We start from the raw sequence: 18,952 nt of genomic DNA on the forward strand, positions 1-18,952 counted from the left end.
CGCCATTGCATTTTTGCTTGCGTACGAGGGCATGAGCCATTGCTGATGATGATAACTTTAGTACCACTCGACTAGGCATCACGTATTTTTTCAATGCCATCACGCAACTATCCACTCAAGACTTTCGCCTTTAAAATGTCGCTCTCCTGTTACCGTTGCCTGTTGCCGTACGTACTTATCCCCGCTGTGTGTGCAAGTTGTGTATAATGTGTGCGTGTGTGCTATGCATGTGAGTCATTTAGAGCGGGGCCATTTAGCATCTTAGGAATATGGCCAGACCAGTCCTTCTAGCGTCGAACAAACAACAAATCTTGTTAACCTCCAAATTTCCGCTCGTCCGTTCATGATCTTGAATTTCGGACAGCACAAGAGGAAACAGAGAGACAACTATGAGTGTACAAAGCACTGACTTTCAACTTCTTCATTGCAACAGAACAGACACGAATAATGAGACAAAATGAAAAGCAAGTAAGTACGAAAAAATTACACTGATATGTATTCGTTTCATGCCACTCCCGTTGAGGATATGATTACTGATCAGTTACATTGTTTGGGCTTCTTTTTTCTATTTTTTTCTTTCTATAGATGTATGCCCTTTCGCAATATAAAAGCTTTGGAAGTCAGTGCTGTGTGTATGATTTATTTCTATCCTTATCCAATGTTGCACTGTTCAAAATTTGAGATTAATGAAGACTGAGTACGAGATCTTACAGCGCGACCCCCCCCCCTCCCCCCGGACTGTACAAGAAGGGAACACGAAAGTGACCTAGCCAGGCTCTGTTTACTATTTCTTTCTTGTCCTGCCCGTTCACGCTGCCATATCTCGTACTGAAGAATTATGTTGCAACTGGCCAATGAAACAATTCTTGAAGAACATATTTCTTTACGCGCAAGCGTACATGACCAGATAGAGCAATCGGCGAATGTTTGTTCGAAGCCGCAAGGGAAGTGGAGGAGGAAGGCGCCTGAAGGGAAAGCAACGCCACCTATAGGAAAGTCTAGGTGGCGTTGAACGAAGTGGGGAAGGAGAAACGAGGCGAGGCGTCGCGGAGGAGGAAGGTAGGTGGAGGCGCGCTGGGTTGAACTCCTCTGGCAGTAGCTACAGGTTTTGTTTGCGATACGGACGTACCGGGTTCGTCTCATGATAACATTGTCCTCGTACGCATAACGTTTTGTGCGGGGGTGAAAGCGTGCGATGGTGAGCCGAGGTGGTGGCTGAACCTCGCATGCGCAAGGGATGAAAGGGAGAGGAAGCTCGCATGGCGTCGGGGGAGGGCAAGAAGGGGGGTGTTGTACTTCGGCTGTGCGCAGCTACGCGAGGTTCATTTCGAAAGCGATCTTCGTTGGGGGACAGTCTAGATCGGCCGATGTCTCGTAGCTATGCGTGCGCTGTGTTCTCGCCGGTCAGTTTGCTTTGAAGTGATAGACATCATGACATGAACGTCACTTCGCTCGCTGCTGCTGCTGCCGTGATTCCTCACGCCTGCGTTTTGACAGCGAGCGTCCGCGGTCATCGAGTGTGATGGGCTCATGTTTAAAATTAAATTATGGGGTTTTACGTGCCAAAACAACTTTCTGATGATGAGGCACGCCGTAGTGGAGGACTCCGGAAATTTTGACCACCTGGGGTTTCTTAACGTGCGCCTAAATCTAAGTACGCGGGTGTTTTCGCATTTCGCGCCCATCGAACTGCGGCCGCCATGAACGGGATTCGATCCCGCGACCTCGTGCTCAGCAGCCCAACACCATAGCCACTGAGCAACCACGGCGGGTGTGTTCATATTTGCCTGTGGGCGCTGACACAATGCTTGTTAATTTAGTTAGTAAGCGAATGTTTACGACGAGGAGGCGTTCTACTCCAGCGCCTGTTGCCTATGACGCGGCCGCACGAGCCCTGTCTTGAACACGATCTGCGATGGGAACAGTGTAGGCGTGGGCCGATAGCTTCGTGTGCGCTACAGCACCCATACGCGTGCATGTCACCCGCGTTCACTAAGTGAAATGTCACTCTAACGTTTTTGCTCGCTCCACCACGGAGTGGCACTCACATCCGACGGTCCTCCTGAGAATATTCAGAACCGGCTTGAGCAACCTGCGCAGGAATCCGAAGTAGGGCAGTTGGCGGACCTTCTCGGCCAGAACGGACGACACCTCGCAGAGGATTTCCGAGAGGACGCTCGTAGGGGCGTCGCCGACAATCGTGAGCAGAATGCACTGCAAGTAGCAAGAAAAAAAACGGAACCTGGTTGAAGCCACGCAGTAGATTAGCCCAATTACGGGGTGTTCTAGATGAAATGCGCTAATAGAAAAAAATAAGCAGGAAAAAAATTACACGCAAATCTGAAGCTCACATTTGTATGCATCTGAAACGAAGCTTTCATGAAGTGCGTAATGAAATGCTACACAAGAAACGGTAATGCGCATAATTCTGTTTATTTTCATCTTCTGCAACGTGTAGCCTCGCGTAACGTTTATTTAAGTTCATGCACCGGAAAAGGTGCCAACAATTATATCACGCAATTTCCATATTCATGCGCTGCACCGTTCACAAGCTATGCTGAAATTCAAGCAACAAGGCAAGCGAATGCACAGTGTGAGACGCAGTAAAGTCACATGATCGAACGCTATGTAAGGTGCTCGTTGAATGGAATAATGGCAATCACATGGGCATGTAAAAACACCACAACAATGTTTTTTTAATAATTTTGTGCCATACAGGTGTGGCTTGCTAAATCATATCACTGTTGTTAAATTCTGCGTCTTGCATACACACGCTTGCACTTATGTTTATTTTTGTTCGGTGTTTCCCCATTATTATAATTCCATTATGTTTAATCAATAGCTATTGTAATCTGCTAAATCTGTGTCTAGTAATAATGCTGTTCTAGTATTATTTTAAAAATTTCGGTATTTCATGCTTGATATTTTTAAAGAACCTGTCACTACTTTGCAGCCCAGTAGGCAGTGGCTTTTCTCCCAGCATCAATCACGTACAGCACATGAAAATAAACATTGAATTCAAATTCAAGTATGACACATGTGTCTTGTGTCACAGGGGCACATCTCCATTGCGAAGAACGGGCGTAGTGGGAAGCTCAAGCTTAATTTAGACCTTTGAACTTTAGGCCCTCTGGTACTTCTGCCACTCAATGTTCGAGTAATTAGTGTTCCCTAACCGCTCCCGCCGGAATGCTACGGCCTCCACCGAGAGCTGGAACTCGTGCTCGCCAGCAAGACACCACAGCTCCCTTTTGTTCTTGGCCGTTCGTTCCACACTAAATTTGTGTCATTGTCACCAAAAATTCGGCAAACTACAGTCATACCACCTTTAAAAATACCACTGGCATACGTATTTAAATAAGCGCATTGCTTTTCGGTCATCACTTTCTTTCATCACACTCTCAAATATCTTACGTTTCCCGCTCCTTTAGGGTAGAACAGCAGGCTAGAGTTTGCTTCTTTGGGCCGACACACTGCTTTCCTGTCAGTAAATTATCAGTCTGTCTTTCTCTGCCTATCTAAAGGGAAGAAGCCGTACTTCGGATTGCACGTGTAGTTAGTTCTCCTAACAGGCTACTTACCTTGACTTGGTTCATCAGAGAAGATACCAGAAATTCCTGCAAAGAAACAACATTACTCATCGTTCATGACACACACGGGGAGTCGGAAGCATCGGTGCATAAACTTACTGATTTGATAAGTTCCATATATAGATACATATACATATCATCTGCACCGGTACACATGCTAAATTAGCTACTGCTGTGATGCCCTCGCAGGCCAAAGAATAATGCTGCTAGAACTATGGGGACTGCACTGCGAAATGTCAGGTTAGTGTCACTATAACTATCGAGATGTCATACGGGGTTCTATCTATGCGGATACGCTGCTGTAGAATAATTGTAATCCCCACTATTTCCCAAGGCTGCTCGTTACCGTCAAGTCTACCCAAGTAGCACTCGGATTGGGGCTCAGGTAGGCGCCAGCTTGGGCGAACGTGCCCTGACATTGGAGCAACACTGGCCCCGCACGCGGCGCACTCTGACATGTTCTCATACAATATCAACAGAGTCAAATGTCAATTTACTTCCCTTCATTATAATGCGAAACTACGGTTCGATACGTTTAGAGCAACTTTAGCATGCATTACTTCTGGACATAGGGAAGCACGAAGACTCCAATCTGGAAAAGATAAACGCGAAAACTGCGCACGACGAAATCGTGTTCTCTCTTTTCTTTCTAAAGGGCTACCACAATCTTGTTCCTGAATTGAGAAGTGTTCGGCTGCGTCTCGATGTTTCCCGCTATTAAAACACTTTACAATTGCAAACTCGAGAGGGCATGTGACTTTGAGGAAGTAGGTGTACTATCTGAACGCATCAGAGGCTTTTATCCGGTGCTTTCGTCTTGGCCACGTCCACGTTTTAATTACAGTATTTGGATTGCTGTCAGTTCAAGTGTTATCACTCCTCACTTCTCTTGCAAGTTTTTACCGCTAATTATGTGACTGGGAATCATACGACGCGTCCAGTGTACTATATATATATATATATATATATATATATATATATATATATATATATATAGGGGTTTCCTCAAGGTTCAGCACGCAGGACCCGACTGTACTCTGACGACAGCTGGTCCAGCAGCCGAAAACGTTTAGTAAATAAGTCTTCCGAAAAGTTCGTTGTCTCTTCCTAAGTGTGTATATATATATATATATATATATATATATAAAGGTATCGTTTGGCAGAAAAAGGTATCGCAAGGTAGCTAATCAAATCGCTCACCTGAATAGGCTCCTGTCCTCTGCAAACTTCAGTGCTTCCGTTCATGCACTGCGAAGGAATTAAAGCCAGTTTAATAGTATACGCGCAGCAAGACATCGCATTAGAGAGCATCTTTCTTTTTTTTTATGTGAAGCATCTTTCGGTTTGGTGAACATAGTTTCCTAAAGCCGCGTGCAGCAAAAACAGGTCACATTATTATCCTTCACACCTTTTCAAACCCACTATCCACATGGCTTACTTTGGTATTGTTGTGTAGAAGAAGAACGTGATTACTTCATCGTTCAAAGGTCGACTACGCACGTGACGATAATTATGGCACTGATGATGGCTTCACTATACAAAGGATGCCGCATTTTTAATCGCTATTTTTCCGCTGACGTACCTTCGCGAACCTTCTTGGAAATGTCAAGCTCAAGTTGCCGCTGCAGAACAGCCCGCCTAGAGCCATATTGTTGCATGTGAAAGGACTCAGTACACTCGCGAGGCTGTCGTCTCCTGCAAAATAGGCGTTTGTACAATAGTACACGTTTGAAAGTATTATTAATACTGGACACATCACACCTGAGAAAATGTTGTCAACGGCCCACTGAAATAGTTAGGCGTCTCTAGCGATACAAGTTTACAGGAAATGTTAAGCTCAATTCTTTCCCCATCAACGAATGAGCCCATTCTAACTGAATTCGTGCTTCTAAAGAAATATGGCGTTTTCTAGCACTTGCTCTCAGAATTTTCCTTTATTTTGTTGGGATCCAATAGCTTTACAGATATTAAAGAAATAGAAAAACAAAAAAACCGGAGTATCAGGTGTGCGAATGTGTAACCCCTTAACACAAATACATGCCTCAATCTTGTTAGCAGTCATGGAGCGTCTATCAGGAAGGGAACATTTTCTACATTATAACTCCAATTCGACTTTATTGACGAGTGTACCCAATTATGAAAATGTGGGGATTAGAGAAAGAATTATGATTTTTGCTATTCGACATTCACAACTTTTCACTTCAGTGCTTCGTTAAGAAACAATGCTGTAATATATGCGTTCATAGTTCCTGTACTGAAGCTTTGTATTGTGCCTATTCGGCATTCTTTTCATCCCGAAGGTATAAGACATACTAATTTTTTCTTTAGATATTACGTACCTTGCTTGAGTTGGAGAAACCGCGTGTTACTTATGGAGGACGAGCGCGAACTGACTGCTGTGATTGTGCCTGTGGACACGTACGCACATAAGCTTTCCTACGCTGCATTGTTGTCTGTAAGAAGAAATAGCCAATCGTGGCCCGCATTCACAAAAAAAATGATTTTAGTTCATATGTTCTGCTCGCGCTGCGCGAGCCTCAATCGCTAATTATTATTCCTAACATCCATATTAGCTGGTAATCCAACCTTGCGCACAATTCTAGCGTAAAAAAGAACTTTGTGAAGGAGGGCCTTATAGGATAGACTGTTTTCCGAGGAGCGTTCTTATTTATTTATTTATTTATTGATACTGCGGTCCTGTTTCCAGGACCTTAGCAGGGTGGATACAAAGTGAAAACATCCAAGTAAATATACAGCGATACATAACATAGGTCACTCGCGATGTACAAATGCAAGCAGTTACAGTAAATCACTCGCTACATAAACATAGGTGCGACTCAAATAATGGCAATGAGCATTGAGTTACAACGTCATCAGTAAGATTATTCCATTCAACAATAGTTCTGGGGAAAAAGGAAAATTTGAAGCAATTCTTTTTAGTAATTAACGGTGTTATTGTCTGTGAGTGTCGATGACGTGTAGCATAACCAGTAGAGAAAGTGATAAAGCGTGACGTATCAATGTTGTAGTGCCCCTTTATGAGCTGAAATAAAAACTTTAAACGGCATGTTTGGTTCCTTTGTGTTACAGGTGGCAATCCACTTCTCTTGAGAAGCTCCGTAACTGAAGTGCGGCCATACGAATTATATATGAATCGTACTGCCCTTTTTTGAACTTTTTCTAGTTTAGTAATGTTTCTTTTAGTAAAGGGATCCCATATGACAATTGCGTATTCCAACATTGGGCGAATGATGGCATTGTAAGAAAGAAAACGCACAGGAGGCGTAGCGAATTTTAGAGAGCGTCTTAGGAAAAATAGTTTTCGTAGGCAGGTTGCCGTGACAATGTCAACATGTTTGTTCCATGAGAGAGTGTTAGTAATCAAGAGGCCAAGGTATCTATATGCGGTTACCTCAGAAAGCATGATGTTTTCGGCATTGTAGTTGTACAATAAAGGCTTGTTTTTTAACGATATTCTCATAAAGACAGTTTTATCGAAGTTAATTTCCATTTGCCAATCAGTGCACCATGTTACTATGCTTTTAAAGGCATCATTCAGTCTAATTTGATCGTCAACAGAGGAAATTTTTTCGTACAGAACACAGTCATCAGCGTACAACCTAATACCCACAGAAATCTGATCCACAATGTCATTTATGTAAAGTAAAAACAGAAGCGGACCAAGAACTGATCCTTGGGGGACGCCGGAATCAACGGGCACCTTATCTGAACTGGCTGAATTTAGTGTTACAAATTGACGTCGGTTAGTCAAATAACTCTTTATCCAGGCGAGTAGTTTGTTATTTTGCAGAATGTAGCTTAGCTTATGCAACAATTTGTTATGCGAGACTTTATCAAACGCGTTACGGAAATCCATGAAAATTACGTCTGTTTGTTTACCCTCGTTTATGGCTGCTGCAAAGTCATGAATGATTTCTGCAAGTTGAGTATTAGTTGAAAATCCTCGCCTAAAGCCGTGCTGCATGCAGGTAAGTAGCTTATGTTCTTCAATAAAAGCAGTTATATGTTTGTGAATAATATGCTCTAATATTTTACAAGCTGTTGAGGTTAGCGAAATTGGACGATAATTCTGAATGAGTGTTTTGTGACCAGATTTGTGTAAAGGCACGATTCTGGCATCCCGCCAATCATCAGGTACTGCAGCTTCGTTTAAACACCTAGTGTACAGAACACGTAAGTATTTTGCACACCACTCAGCATAACGTAGCGAACAGATATGCTATGGCTGTTCGGTGAATGCTCCTAGCGCGAGCGAAAATGTAGCAAACATTACCTTCTGAACTGAATCTCCTGAACGCCACAACGATGATGTCCTTGACTGCAGCAAGTACGCACTGCAGGCTCAGGGATGTGCTGAGTACCCGGATTGTGCACTGTAACAAAGACGTGCGGTTCGGTATCGCTCACTCCGGTCAGCACGCGTAGCCTGTTAACTCAAATCGAAACTTGATTTGCTGCCCTGACAGGTGAGGTTACAAACATTATTTGGCCTGACTTCTCAACAACAGACCGCTGCACATAGCAGCACCTTTTTCACGCTTAACTAGGCGACGGGCGACCACATCACTTGAGAGGGCGCTTTAGTTCAGGCCCAACTCCGACGCGGCCTGTTCAAATACATGTAAAACGCAAAAACGCTTTTCTGAGATGACCCCTGAACCGATTTTGATGAAATTTTTCGGAATTGAGAGAGAAAGGTCAATTCTAGTGACTGCTGGAAGCGGAATTTCGATTTCAGGCTTGAATTTTATTACATAAATTTTCAAAAATTCGAATGTTCAAAAATATAGAAGCACAAAGTTTACAATTTCATAGCTCTGCATCAGGTTTAGATATCGCTGTTCTGTAAATGGTACTCTATTGATCTCTCAAGGCGAACAAATTTCATATGTCGATTTATACCCTACGTGAATTCGTTACGTTGTGTACAAGGGTTCTGCAAAAGCTGTATTTCCACATTGCTGCATTTTTGGAGATATTAGTGTAACATATCAATTTATACCGCTTTAGATGTGCTATGAGATGGAGTTACAGAATTGTGCTATCATTTTTCCTTGCTTAGTTACAGAGTTGCAAACTTGATAGTTTCGTTTTCTGAAAATTTTCTGTATTTGACACTCTTTAATAAAAATTGACGGCCCAAATCTAAAATTCGAGACCAGCAGTCACTGGATCCTAGGTTTTTCAATTAAATTCAACAAACCTCGTCAAATTTGGTCCAGTGGTTGCCGAGGAAAACGGGTTTTCATTTTACATATATTTAGATAGGAGCACCCGAGCTAAAGCTTCCTCTTAAGCAGTGGGCTCAGCACAAAAGTTGATTCTCTCTCTTCTGTAATCTGTACATTCTTATACGCTGTTTCCATAAATTCAAACCATGTAAACGAACATTGTTGTGCATGTGTCTCTGAGTCCAGCATGTTGTGCACTAAGCATTTTGGGCTCACATTTCTTCACTGCACTTGCTAATAACTTTTTAAAGAAAACAACTATTGAAATTTACACTATTTCGCCTTTATTTTTTCCTTATTGTGCTGCATTTGATGTGTCACATGATCGCTCTTATTACTACGCGCTCCTATTTTTTTTTTTTTTGCTCTTGGTGCTGTCGTTTTGTTTTGTCTTGTTAGTAAAGTGCCCCTTATCATTATTCTGCGCTTATGTTCATGCACAAATGCAGTTAGCTGAAGGAACAGTGGGCGACCGTCAAGCCCTACTGTGGCTTTTATACCACGGCCCTCAACATCTGTACTATTCTTATCGTAATGTTCAAATGATGTGATTTGACTTTATTTTGATTGCGCGTTTTCAGAATTTCTTGGATAAAGCAGTGCGGGGAATAATTGAAAAAGAATGCCTAGAACACATTGTAGTTTCCGCTAGCGTACTACCGCTGCAATATTTTATATCAGACAAGCAAAAAAAAGTACACGACAATCAAACAGCAGCTAGCACCATAAAATTCATGTGGTAGGTTTCCAATACTGCTTGCTATATTATGTTTTTTTTGCGTTGTAAATAGTGCCTTGCGCAATCTCTAGAGGTTGTCGTTTGCGAAACGTCACACATCTACGCTCATCAAGTAGATTAAAGTAACTCCACTAAAGTGAAGGAAAGGGCATTTATTAACGCTGTTTTAATTCGCGCGTCCAGCTTAGCACTTTTTTTGTCTTTCTTTTCTGCCCGTAAAAGCACGGCACTTACCGTGACCACGCTTCCAGCGATCTCGTAGACGTCCTAGTGAATGAAATGAAAGAAACTGCATTCAATGTGATCCTCACGAAGCTCCAAAAGTGCTCACAAACCAATACGCAACATGCGACTCATACCAAGAGGAGGCATACCGCAACTCACGTTGTCAGTAGGGCAAGCATCAAGGGTGCGTCCAAGGCACTGGAAAAAGTAAAGCTTCAAGTCAACCACCGCGCATGTCATGTGTGTGGTAACTGCATGACAGAACTCGGCTTACCGTGTCGAGACCGAAGAGGTTTGGCAGCGTAACGTTGACACATGATGCCGATGAGCCTGTACTCGGGCTGGCGGATGTCACTGCCGTTGAGACAACAGAGGTCCGTTCTGTCGTTTCGTTGCTACCTTGCATCGTCGTGGCACTCGTGGAAAGACTTGCTGTCGAAGTCACGGACGATACGGTCATAAATGACGTCATGTTGGTGCTGCGAGCTGTCGACGTCGTAACCGGTGTGGAGTTGTTGGCTGAACTCTGGTCGGAAACAGTGCTGGAAGTTTTGGGATTAAATGTATTTGAGGAAGATGGCAACGACGGCCAGAAGCTTGTGCCGTCTGAACTGGCGCCCGGGCTTGAATTGCTCGCCGTTGTCGTACGACTGATAGTTTGACCCTCAGTCATCGACGTCCCATTAATGCTGCTGTTGTCGGAAGGTACGCTGACTGTGTAACAGGTGGGGATATTTGACGTCGTAAAAATTGTAGTCACCCTTATTGGTGTATTGCTATTTGGAGGCTCGGTTGTTTCACCTGTCGTTGTTGTCAGGTTGTATCGAGAAACTGTCGTTAGAGAAGATCCTCTTGTTGTCAGTGTTGCAGAAGTTGTGACCGCGTTACCATCAGGTGGGCCGGTGCTTGTTCGTTGAGAGATCGCGGAAAAATTCATAGTCCTAGCGCTTGTCGTAGGCGTGCCTATGTTTGTTGTTGGCAAGCCTCCCTGGCGACTTGTAGCCGTCGCAGACGCTGTCTTTGAGTTTGTCGTTTCAGAATACGTTGGCACGATTGACGAAGATTCTTGAGTGCGCGTGCTGCTCAAGGCTGTAGAGAGCGGAGTTTGATTTGGGGAAGTGGTATTTGATTCAGAAGCAGACGAAATCGTTGTCCCCGTACGGTCGCCCGTCATATTTGTAGTGTTCGAGCTTACTGTAGTTGCTTCACTGGAGTTTGTCGTAAATAGTCTCGTGTTCGTGGATGTGCTGTTTGAAGTCGGAGTGTTATACGGAGAATCGGCCGAGGACATCACTGTTGCTGTTGCGGAGCTTATCCGTGTAGTTGAACTTGGCAAGGTAGTAGTGATGCTGCTTGCACTGCCACTTGTTATGGTAGCCATTTCTATGGAAAAGAAGAAAGCAAGCAACACGCTGATCATAAACTCGGGCTTTTTGCTTGATCACAATTATTGTAGCATGAAGAAAGAGGCAGTGGTCTCTTAGATAAGATCATCTCATTCCGTGTCAGTATCATTTTTTGTTCATGCAACAGACATTGATTGACGCGCTATTAGATAACTGCGTTTATGAAAGTGCAATTACTGTCTCGTTTTGGTGGAAACACAGTATTTTTTATATCAATAATGACAGCAAGCACTGCGGGCTTAGAGTGACCTGCACCTTTACTATCTGCATGAAAAGCGAAGACAAAAGATGGCGCGAGCTGATTTCCGTTCTTTCTTTTCTTTTTTCCTTTTTTTCTTTTTTTTCTGCGAGCTTCTACGAGTAAATCAGCCTATCAAAGGACAGGGGAGGCGGGGTTTACCTAAAGTAATATAAGACATATAATCGTTTACTGCTTTGCGGGTCCAACCAAAATGGCGCGAGTTTCCTAATTAAGATGAATGGAGCTCGGACGCTTCTTGCTGTTTATCAGATTTTATTAGACTTCATTTTATGTTATGTATATTAGATTTTATTAGAATAAGTATTAGACGTCGTTCACACTGCATACGTGGCATCTAATTGGAGGCTGGCAGCTGTTATGACGAGAGGCCACGTGAGTGGTCACGTGGAAAGAAGACTGCAAGGGTATCGTGATGGCAATGCAGAAGGCCATGGCGTTCCTTATTGGTACAAGATGTCTGTAGCTTGCGCGTTGGTTGGAGGATCTACTGTGACGAAGCATGCAGAGTGTTTCCACCGCCTATAATAAACAGAGAATAATTCGTCGTTTAGACGAAATTACATTGGCGCAGGGTTTCGCAATTAAATTACAAGAGCCTAATCTGAAACCAGCGGTTCCGCTAGCCGACAATGTATCAACGATGCCAGCGTGCTAAACGATCACTTTAGCTCCGCTTGAAGAGCCAGTTCCCATGATCTATCAGAAATTTCGGTTACACACAACAATTCGCAAAGTTTCACCTGGGCATCGTTTTATCGCAAAAATTATTTACATTCGTTCATTACTAGAGGATATACGTAGGGAAAATTATTCCTCCCACACCGGAAGGAAGGGCCTCGTCGCGTTTACGTCACAAACCCCCAGTATCCCTTTTTTTCTCTGCCTCTTCCTTTTTCGCTGCTCGCCGCAAATCGTGGGGCAGTTTTGTGCCTTCTGCGTTGGATGAATAACCGTAGTCGCGTGCCATAGTCGGTGACGTTGCTGGTGGTGCGTCTGACGTAAAGGCGTTTCTGCGCGTGAACTCGACTCTGCAGCAATAAGTCGGGTTTCTCAAAGAGGAAGGCTGCGCGGGCTTTCGCTTGAAATTTGCGCTGTTCTTGCGCCCTGCGGTGGTTTGACACTTTGGCGACACGATCGTCAGCGCCTGAGCTAGGCTGCATGCTAACATGTTTGCATTGTGCGAATGTGGTGAGGGGGGCCCTTTAAAAGAAAGCTGTACTGTAAGAGCATTTTGACTTAATGAAGTGCTCACGGGTCACCGGAACGTATCCCTATAGGACCTAGGGATTTAGAAACCTCGAAGAAACGAAGTGACTTTTACGTCTAGCCCGATTTGATGACTTTGTTTGAAAAATAGGAGTAAGACAGTAGGTCCCTGGAATTCTGTAGTCCTTAAAATGCCTCGAGAGTTCAAACCGCTCAAACCTAATTTTGCCAATATGTTGTCCATCCTACCTCATTTAAAGCGGCCGTAATAGTCGTGATGCGCCGTATTAGTTCCTAGAAAATCTCAAATTTTATTTAGCTCAACGGGTTAATTCAAATTTAGATACTGGCACGACGAATGAGCGTCGATGCTAAAAATATATATATATCCTTTGCTCACCGCTCTGGCATTTGGCCAAGTGAAGTAGCAGCGTGGCCAGCTGTTCCACCGAGTCCCGGACCTGCTCGGCGAAGAGGGGCCACGTGATCACCTCGGCGAACTGCTTCAGAGCGAGCCTTAGCAGTTGTACCAGTGGACAAGCCAGGGAGCGCGCCAGTCGTGGTCTGAGGTTTTCAGGGGCACCTTCGAAGACGCACTGCGAGAGTTGAAGACTCCCCTCAGAGTTTTGCACAAGAACTAAGGAAGAACTATCGCTGCCACTACTAGAGAGACATAATACAAAGACTTTAAATATAAATTAGGAAATTCGCGGGCGCTAGTTGGAATCGCTTGGCACAGGACAGGGGTAATCGTCGATCGCAGGGAGAGGCCTTCGTCCTGCATTGGACATAAACTAGGATGATGATGATTACAAAGACAAGTGATGAGCAGTCGCACTCCCAGCTCGGAGGCTTTGCGCTAACCACCCAATTCTGGGCCAATCCCCCTCAGTGGTTATGTGTAACTTGTGCAAACGAAGCGTTAATGGCAGCAAAGTTGCCCTCCTGACTGACCACCCTCTGTTTAAAGCCTACATCGCTGTCTGGCCTTCCTTCGCATCACATTTGCGGCAAAACCCCACATGTGATGTCCCACCGTGAGGCTTCCTAGCTATGATACATGAATAAATAAAAGCACAAATAAGTTGTGGATGAACATATAGTAAGACTCAACCTGGAGCCAAGACAATGACCAATTTATTACGTCTTTGAGAACAGTCAGGCGGACAAGTCGTCACGACAAAAAAATATTTGTTGTTGTTGTTGTTGTTGTTGTTGTTGTTGTTGTTGTTGTTGTTGTTGTTGTTGTTGTTGTTGTTGTTGTTGTTGTTGTTGTTGTTCGCAAGTGCCCTTAGTTTTCCCGCGCGATGCAATTTGTCATAGCTGCTGGCAGGTCATAGCTCCTACCTCATTTGAAGTTGGATATCCCACCAATTTTCTTGTGTGTGTTCATTTTTTTTACGTTAGCCATCTTCGTTGCTTGCCACATCTTCCCCCGGATATATTCCCGCTCGTGCCACTTGAATTGATTTCTGGGAGTTTACGTGCCAAAACCATGACTTGATTATGAGGCACGCCGAAGGGGGGGACTCCGGAAGAATGTCGCCCACCATGGGGATCTTTGGTATGCACCCAACGCACGGGACCCGGGCGCTCCTGTATCTCGCCCCCATCGAAATGCGGCCGCCGCGGCCGGCACGTGATACCGCGACCTCGTGCTCAGCCACTGCGGTGGTCCTTTCCTTCCACCGCCAATCGATAATCGGTGCCAGTGTTGTCGTCTTCCTTTAATCCTGTCTGTGTGCACTGTTTGCTGAATATGTCAAGGTTCAACCAACCAGCCCAAATCGGCACTCTTGGTATAGAACCATTAAAATAGCATTGGAATAGAATCTTTACACAATGCTCATGACGCCGTGCTAGCCACCCTTCGGTTGCTATCTGCGATCACGAAGTGATCTTTTTTGCAAGGTTGATATGGCACTAAGTGAATTTTTGTTATGAAGATGTGCCATCTGATTAAAATACTTTGCGTCTGATTTCTGTCTGCAGGTTGTGCGGGCGTAGCGCGCGGATGGCAGGAGTGACCTGGTGGGGTTTATAAGGCAATGTTTACTACTAGTAAACTCAGTTGGTAGTCAGCACGCGACCTGTATTCTTTCGCTTGTCGCTGTCACAGGCCTATGAAGGAATGTTTTTTTTTGAAAGAGAGAGAGAGGAGGGAATGCAGAAGGCGACCTGGAGAAAGGGGGCTGAGGAGAAGTTATCCTGGCACACAAAAATTTCGTAACTGGTGTGTGCCCCTCCCCCTTCATGGCTACGCCTCCGGTCCCTGTCAAAAGGGACACGGGCATTTCTACGGTTCATGAAGTCGACTGGCAACAGTGACCGATTGTAGGCGTGATGGACAATCACACGTGTACACACTCTCTCTTTTTCTTTCTTTCTCTCTCTTATTTTATCATCCCTTTCCCACTTTCCCTTGCGCAACATGGTAACCGGACGCACGTTTGGTTAATCTCCCTGCTTTTCTTTCCTTCTTCTCCTCATACTTCTCTCGTCAAAAGTTCTGCTGCTGATTATGGACTGGTACCTACTTGTCCAATTTGCAATCCTAACATTATTGGTTACAAATGTTCTGAATGTATGACTTTACGTTCCTTCTTGAAATAAATATAGCGATCTAAACTTTCAGTTGTGCAAGTTATCTACGTAGCAGATAGACAGAATCCTGTAAGCTAAACTAAACTCAACCGATGGACAGAGACATTACTGTCTGCTGCTCTGCTTGCTATCCCAACACAAATGTGAGTCTCGTGAAGGTCTTGATGACAATAAGAGGGTTTTGTTTGCAACAACCCAGGAAAATTCTGGTGCACTACCGGAGAAGCGATAAAACAATGTTCATTCGCGCTTAGCGGCAGCCATAAACTTACCGCAAGGAAGTCGATGAGCTCGGTCATAGTTTCATTCTGAAAAACAAAAAAAAACGTAGGTGGACATTTTAGCATTAGGCCAAAAAATCTTACGGCGTGAATGGTCCTTTTTTTCTATTGCTTGTGCTGTATCTACAGGTGCGCTATCCTATAGAACCTTCAGAGCAATGACAGATTATTCGTCAAAACACAGAGGTACGAGCTAGGAAAAGATTTATGGAATCACTTGTCAAAAAAATATGCTAAGTTGAGGTTCCATCAAGGCTTTGAGCCTAGTATGAACACTCACGGTTACTTCCTATGATACGCCAGCCTGCCCCGTTTAAACCGTAGTTCACAACTCGGTTTCCGGGCCAGGACATCCTTTTTTCCTATAGTTCAAAGTTAGCTTTCTGTAGAACATATACGGTGATCGTTTGGGCCATAATACATGGTAATATAATTTGGATGGCCATGTATTGTGAGTCACCTTTACCTTTCAAATTTTCACAGAATGGATTTGGTTAATACGTTATCTCCGATACTTCACAGAGGTTAACAGCATCTCGTACTGGTTGCTGGTGTCACCACGTTCTTTAGCAATGTGTAAGGTCTCCGTTTTTACTTACTCTGAGCGTTTCGCCTTCCAAGCAGACCAAGCGGGATGAATTGATGCACTGAAAAGGGAACACTTGGTGTTGGTAATAATACATTGCTCGTATCACTTTCCTACTATAGTGAAAATGCGCGAAACAATACCAAGGAATGACAATACACCAAAAGTTGCCAGGAAAGACATACAAGACAGAAAGAATCGTTATTTCCTGTCTCGCCGTTCCTTGTCATTGCTTCGTGTTTTTACACTATAACAAGTATGAACCCACTAGCTCAGGTTCCGGTAGCAATATATTACGGTATCGAGGAAACATCTTTTTTTTTTTGCGGAAAGCTCATTGCACTGAACCATTCTCTACGATAGGGACCAGAAGTGTTTGGAAGCCGCGCTGTGTTCTCTTAGCAGCACGTTTTCTTTTATCTTGGCAAGAAGAACGAGGTCAGACAAGAGTGTGACATCTTTTAATATGGTATGCATGTGGAGCGCCGTTGCACGTGTTCTAAGATCCGACAAAGTTTGTGCAGCTATTTCCATACTCTCCTCAGTCTCGCATTGGAACCCATTCCGGGTATTTAGTCACTGCTCAATTTCCACCACGTTTTCTCCTTCGAGTTAACATGGAAAGGCGTGATCTCCCTTGAAACTATGGTTTTTAAGTCGTGCCATTTACAAAACTCGGCTTCAAAATCCAAGCATGTTCTGATTATCACTCCCTGGGACTAGATAAACGGTTCGATGTTATCAGCATCCAGGTTGAAACAGGTTGGTAATTGATGCCGCCAAGTTCGCTTTTAATCTTTGTACTGTTTTTTTTCATCAGACCTCAAGGTTTGTTTTTCATGTTAAGAAACCATTAAATCAGGAAGAAATTGACATGCGCTCCACCAGTGCACGGCAAGGTAGAGCATCCTTTCGATGCTTTATCGCCTATCGCTTACAAAAGGAAGAAAAATTTCTCAATGTGACATATCCGGCTCAAAAATGCTGTTAATTTCGTGAATATTTCTTAATTGTGGCATAGGGAAAGTGTAACTTTATGGTTATCTTTACTGTGCATATGTGATGCGACAGACGGCAGGCAGACCGCCCACTCCTTCTGCTAATCACTGTGTCTGTCCATATTCTTAGACAAGGGGATGATGACGAATTCCATAGCTGGTACAATCGAGGAGCCCTGCCTTGGCACCACTCGGAGGAGGCAATAAGTCGGAATGCGAGATGCGATGAAATGCCCGGAATGGAGGCATGGTTTGTACTGTTCCTACCGACGTCTAGCCCTCTCGCCATACAGAATACCTATAACCCAGCGCAAATAAATTCGCTTATGACTCGTGACCACGAAGGCATTTAACCATTGACTTCTGGGGGAAAGGAGGTGGGGATTCTGTAAGTTGGCCACCTTGTGGAGATTTCCATTTCGTCTGCCGCTGAAATGCTGGTTGGTTGGGAGCGGCTCTCTTCTTCTGACATGTACCCCAGCCCAGGCAATCAGAACTTCAGCAGCAGACCAAATGGGCATGCCTTCTAGGTGGACACTTACAGAATACCCCCCCCCCCCCGCCGCGAACTGTACATTGAGAAATCTGTCAACTACGCCGTGGGTGAGCTCTTCGGTGGCAGCGCGAGCACAACGCACCACTCCCTCCCCCCCTCCTTCCCAAGGCGTGGCTCTACAATCAAGTGCGCTGTCCATTTACTGAGCCCATTGCCAGCCTACTCGGCGCCAATCTCGCAAAGTATAGCATCGAAGCATAACTCAAACAATGAAGCCAAGCAAAACTCCACAACGTTCGCATTTCGCGCTGTTTCTATGGTGCCATGAACCAAGTCGCCTGATTCAGGATGTAAGAGAGGACTTTCGGTTTGTGCAGATAATAAAAAACAAAAACAAGAAAATGCAGCTAGCAGCGACCTTAACCAGACGGAGATCCATTTAGTTACCCTGCACGGGAAAAGACGATGAGGGATGAAAGAAAGGATAATAAAGCAGAAGGAGAGAGAGTTCACGAACGCACAGTTGCATACATGGGAAGACTAGACGCGTCTTCTAAGGTCTTTAATTCCTAACAAAACAAAGAAATCCACTGAACATAGTTAGTGAAGCTCGTCTCACTTAAAAGTGGGACTTGATGTCAACCAAGTATTCGAAGAAAAGTTTGTGCTGGTCCGTTCAATCTTATTCAGACAATGCCAAAATTACATTTTAGTTGAAAGTGAAGCGTCAAATTTGAAACTCCTGCATTCAACTTACGTCACTGATCCCGAAGGAAGTTGGCAGACTGATCTTTATGGGTGGCCCGCACGTTACTGGGCCGGGAAGGCCATTGTCACAGCGAAACAAAGGCAGCCCGAATGGGTTGCATAGCATGTTGGATACAGCGATGGGATTGACATCTGAAAAAGCCACAGGTTTTACTCGCAGTTAGAAATTCCTGAATAGGCCTTATTATCCAAATAGTTATCCTCTTGAAATACTGTGACAAGAGCACAAAAAATCCCCGATCTTTTTTTTTTCGGTGAGTGACAGAGCCATCCTGAACAGAAGCTCGCATCAAGCTTTTATTTAGCCCCTTGGTATCAAGGAACAAGTATTTATTCTATTAATAAAAAAGACTCTGGTCATGTTCAAAGACTTCGGGCAGTTGTTTGAAAGTGGCAGTGCTTTCTTTCAGACGTAGTGCTCATTGTGCTACATTTTTCAATGTAAAAATAAATGCTAAATTATCATTTTGCTATGGATAACAAATCAGTTTTGTCACGGTAGCGCGGGCAACAATTTTCAACATTATTGGTTTACCAAG

General features: G+C 44.2%; 1 protein-coding gene across 2 annotated transcripts in view; it reads right to left on the reverse strand.

Annotated features, from left to right (window-relative positions):
* Nucleotides 1-1,989: 1,989 nt before the first annotated feature.
* Nucleotides 1,990-18,952, reverse strand: part of LOC142589729 (uncharacterized) — a 28,336-nt gene continuing 11,373 nt past the window's right edge. Inside the window, exons 7-18 of one of the 2 annotated variants that reach the window (XM_075701292.1) lie at nt 18,403-18,545; nt 16,165-16,212; nt 15,557-15,592; nt 13,081-13,276; nt 10,081-11,189; nt 9,966-10,004; nt 9,816-9,848; nt 7,885-7,984; nt 5,173-5,285; nt 4,791-4,838; nt 3,582-3,617; nt 1,990-2,214 (exon numbers count right to left, since the gene is read on the reverse strand). In XM_075701292.1, the coding sequence (XP_075557407.1) occupies nt 2,005-2,214; nt 3,582-3,617; nt 4,791-4,838; nt 5,173-5,285; nt 7,885-7,984; nt 9,816-9,848; nt 9,966-10,004; nt 10,081-11,189; nt 13,081-13,276; nt 15,557-15,592; nt 16,165-16,212; nt 18,403-18,545 (2,111 nt within the window). In that variant the 3' untranslated portion in view covers nt 1,990-2,004. Of the gene's footprint in view, nt 2,215-3,581; nt 3,618-4,790; nt 4,839-5,172; nt 5,286-7,884; nt 7,985-9,815; nt 9,849-9,955; nt 10,005-10,080; nt 11,190-13,080; nt 13,277-15,556; nt 15,593-16,164; nt 16,213-18,402; nt 18,546-18,952 lie in introns of both variants that reach the window. The other variant, XR_012829918.1, reaches the window with a different exon arrangement.

The sequence above is a fragment of the Dermacentor variabilis genome, chromosome 8 (assembly GCF_050947875.1).
Source record: "Dermacentor variabilis isolate Ectoservices chromosome 8, ASM5094787v1, whole genome shotgun sequence".
NCBI classification, from domain to species: Eukaryota; Metazoa; Arthropoda; class Arachnida; order Ixodida; family Ixodidae; genus Dermacentor; species Dermacentor variabilis.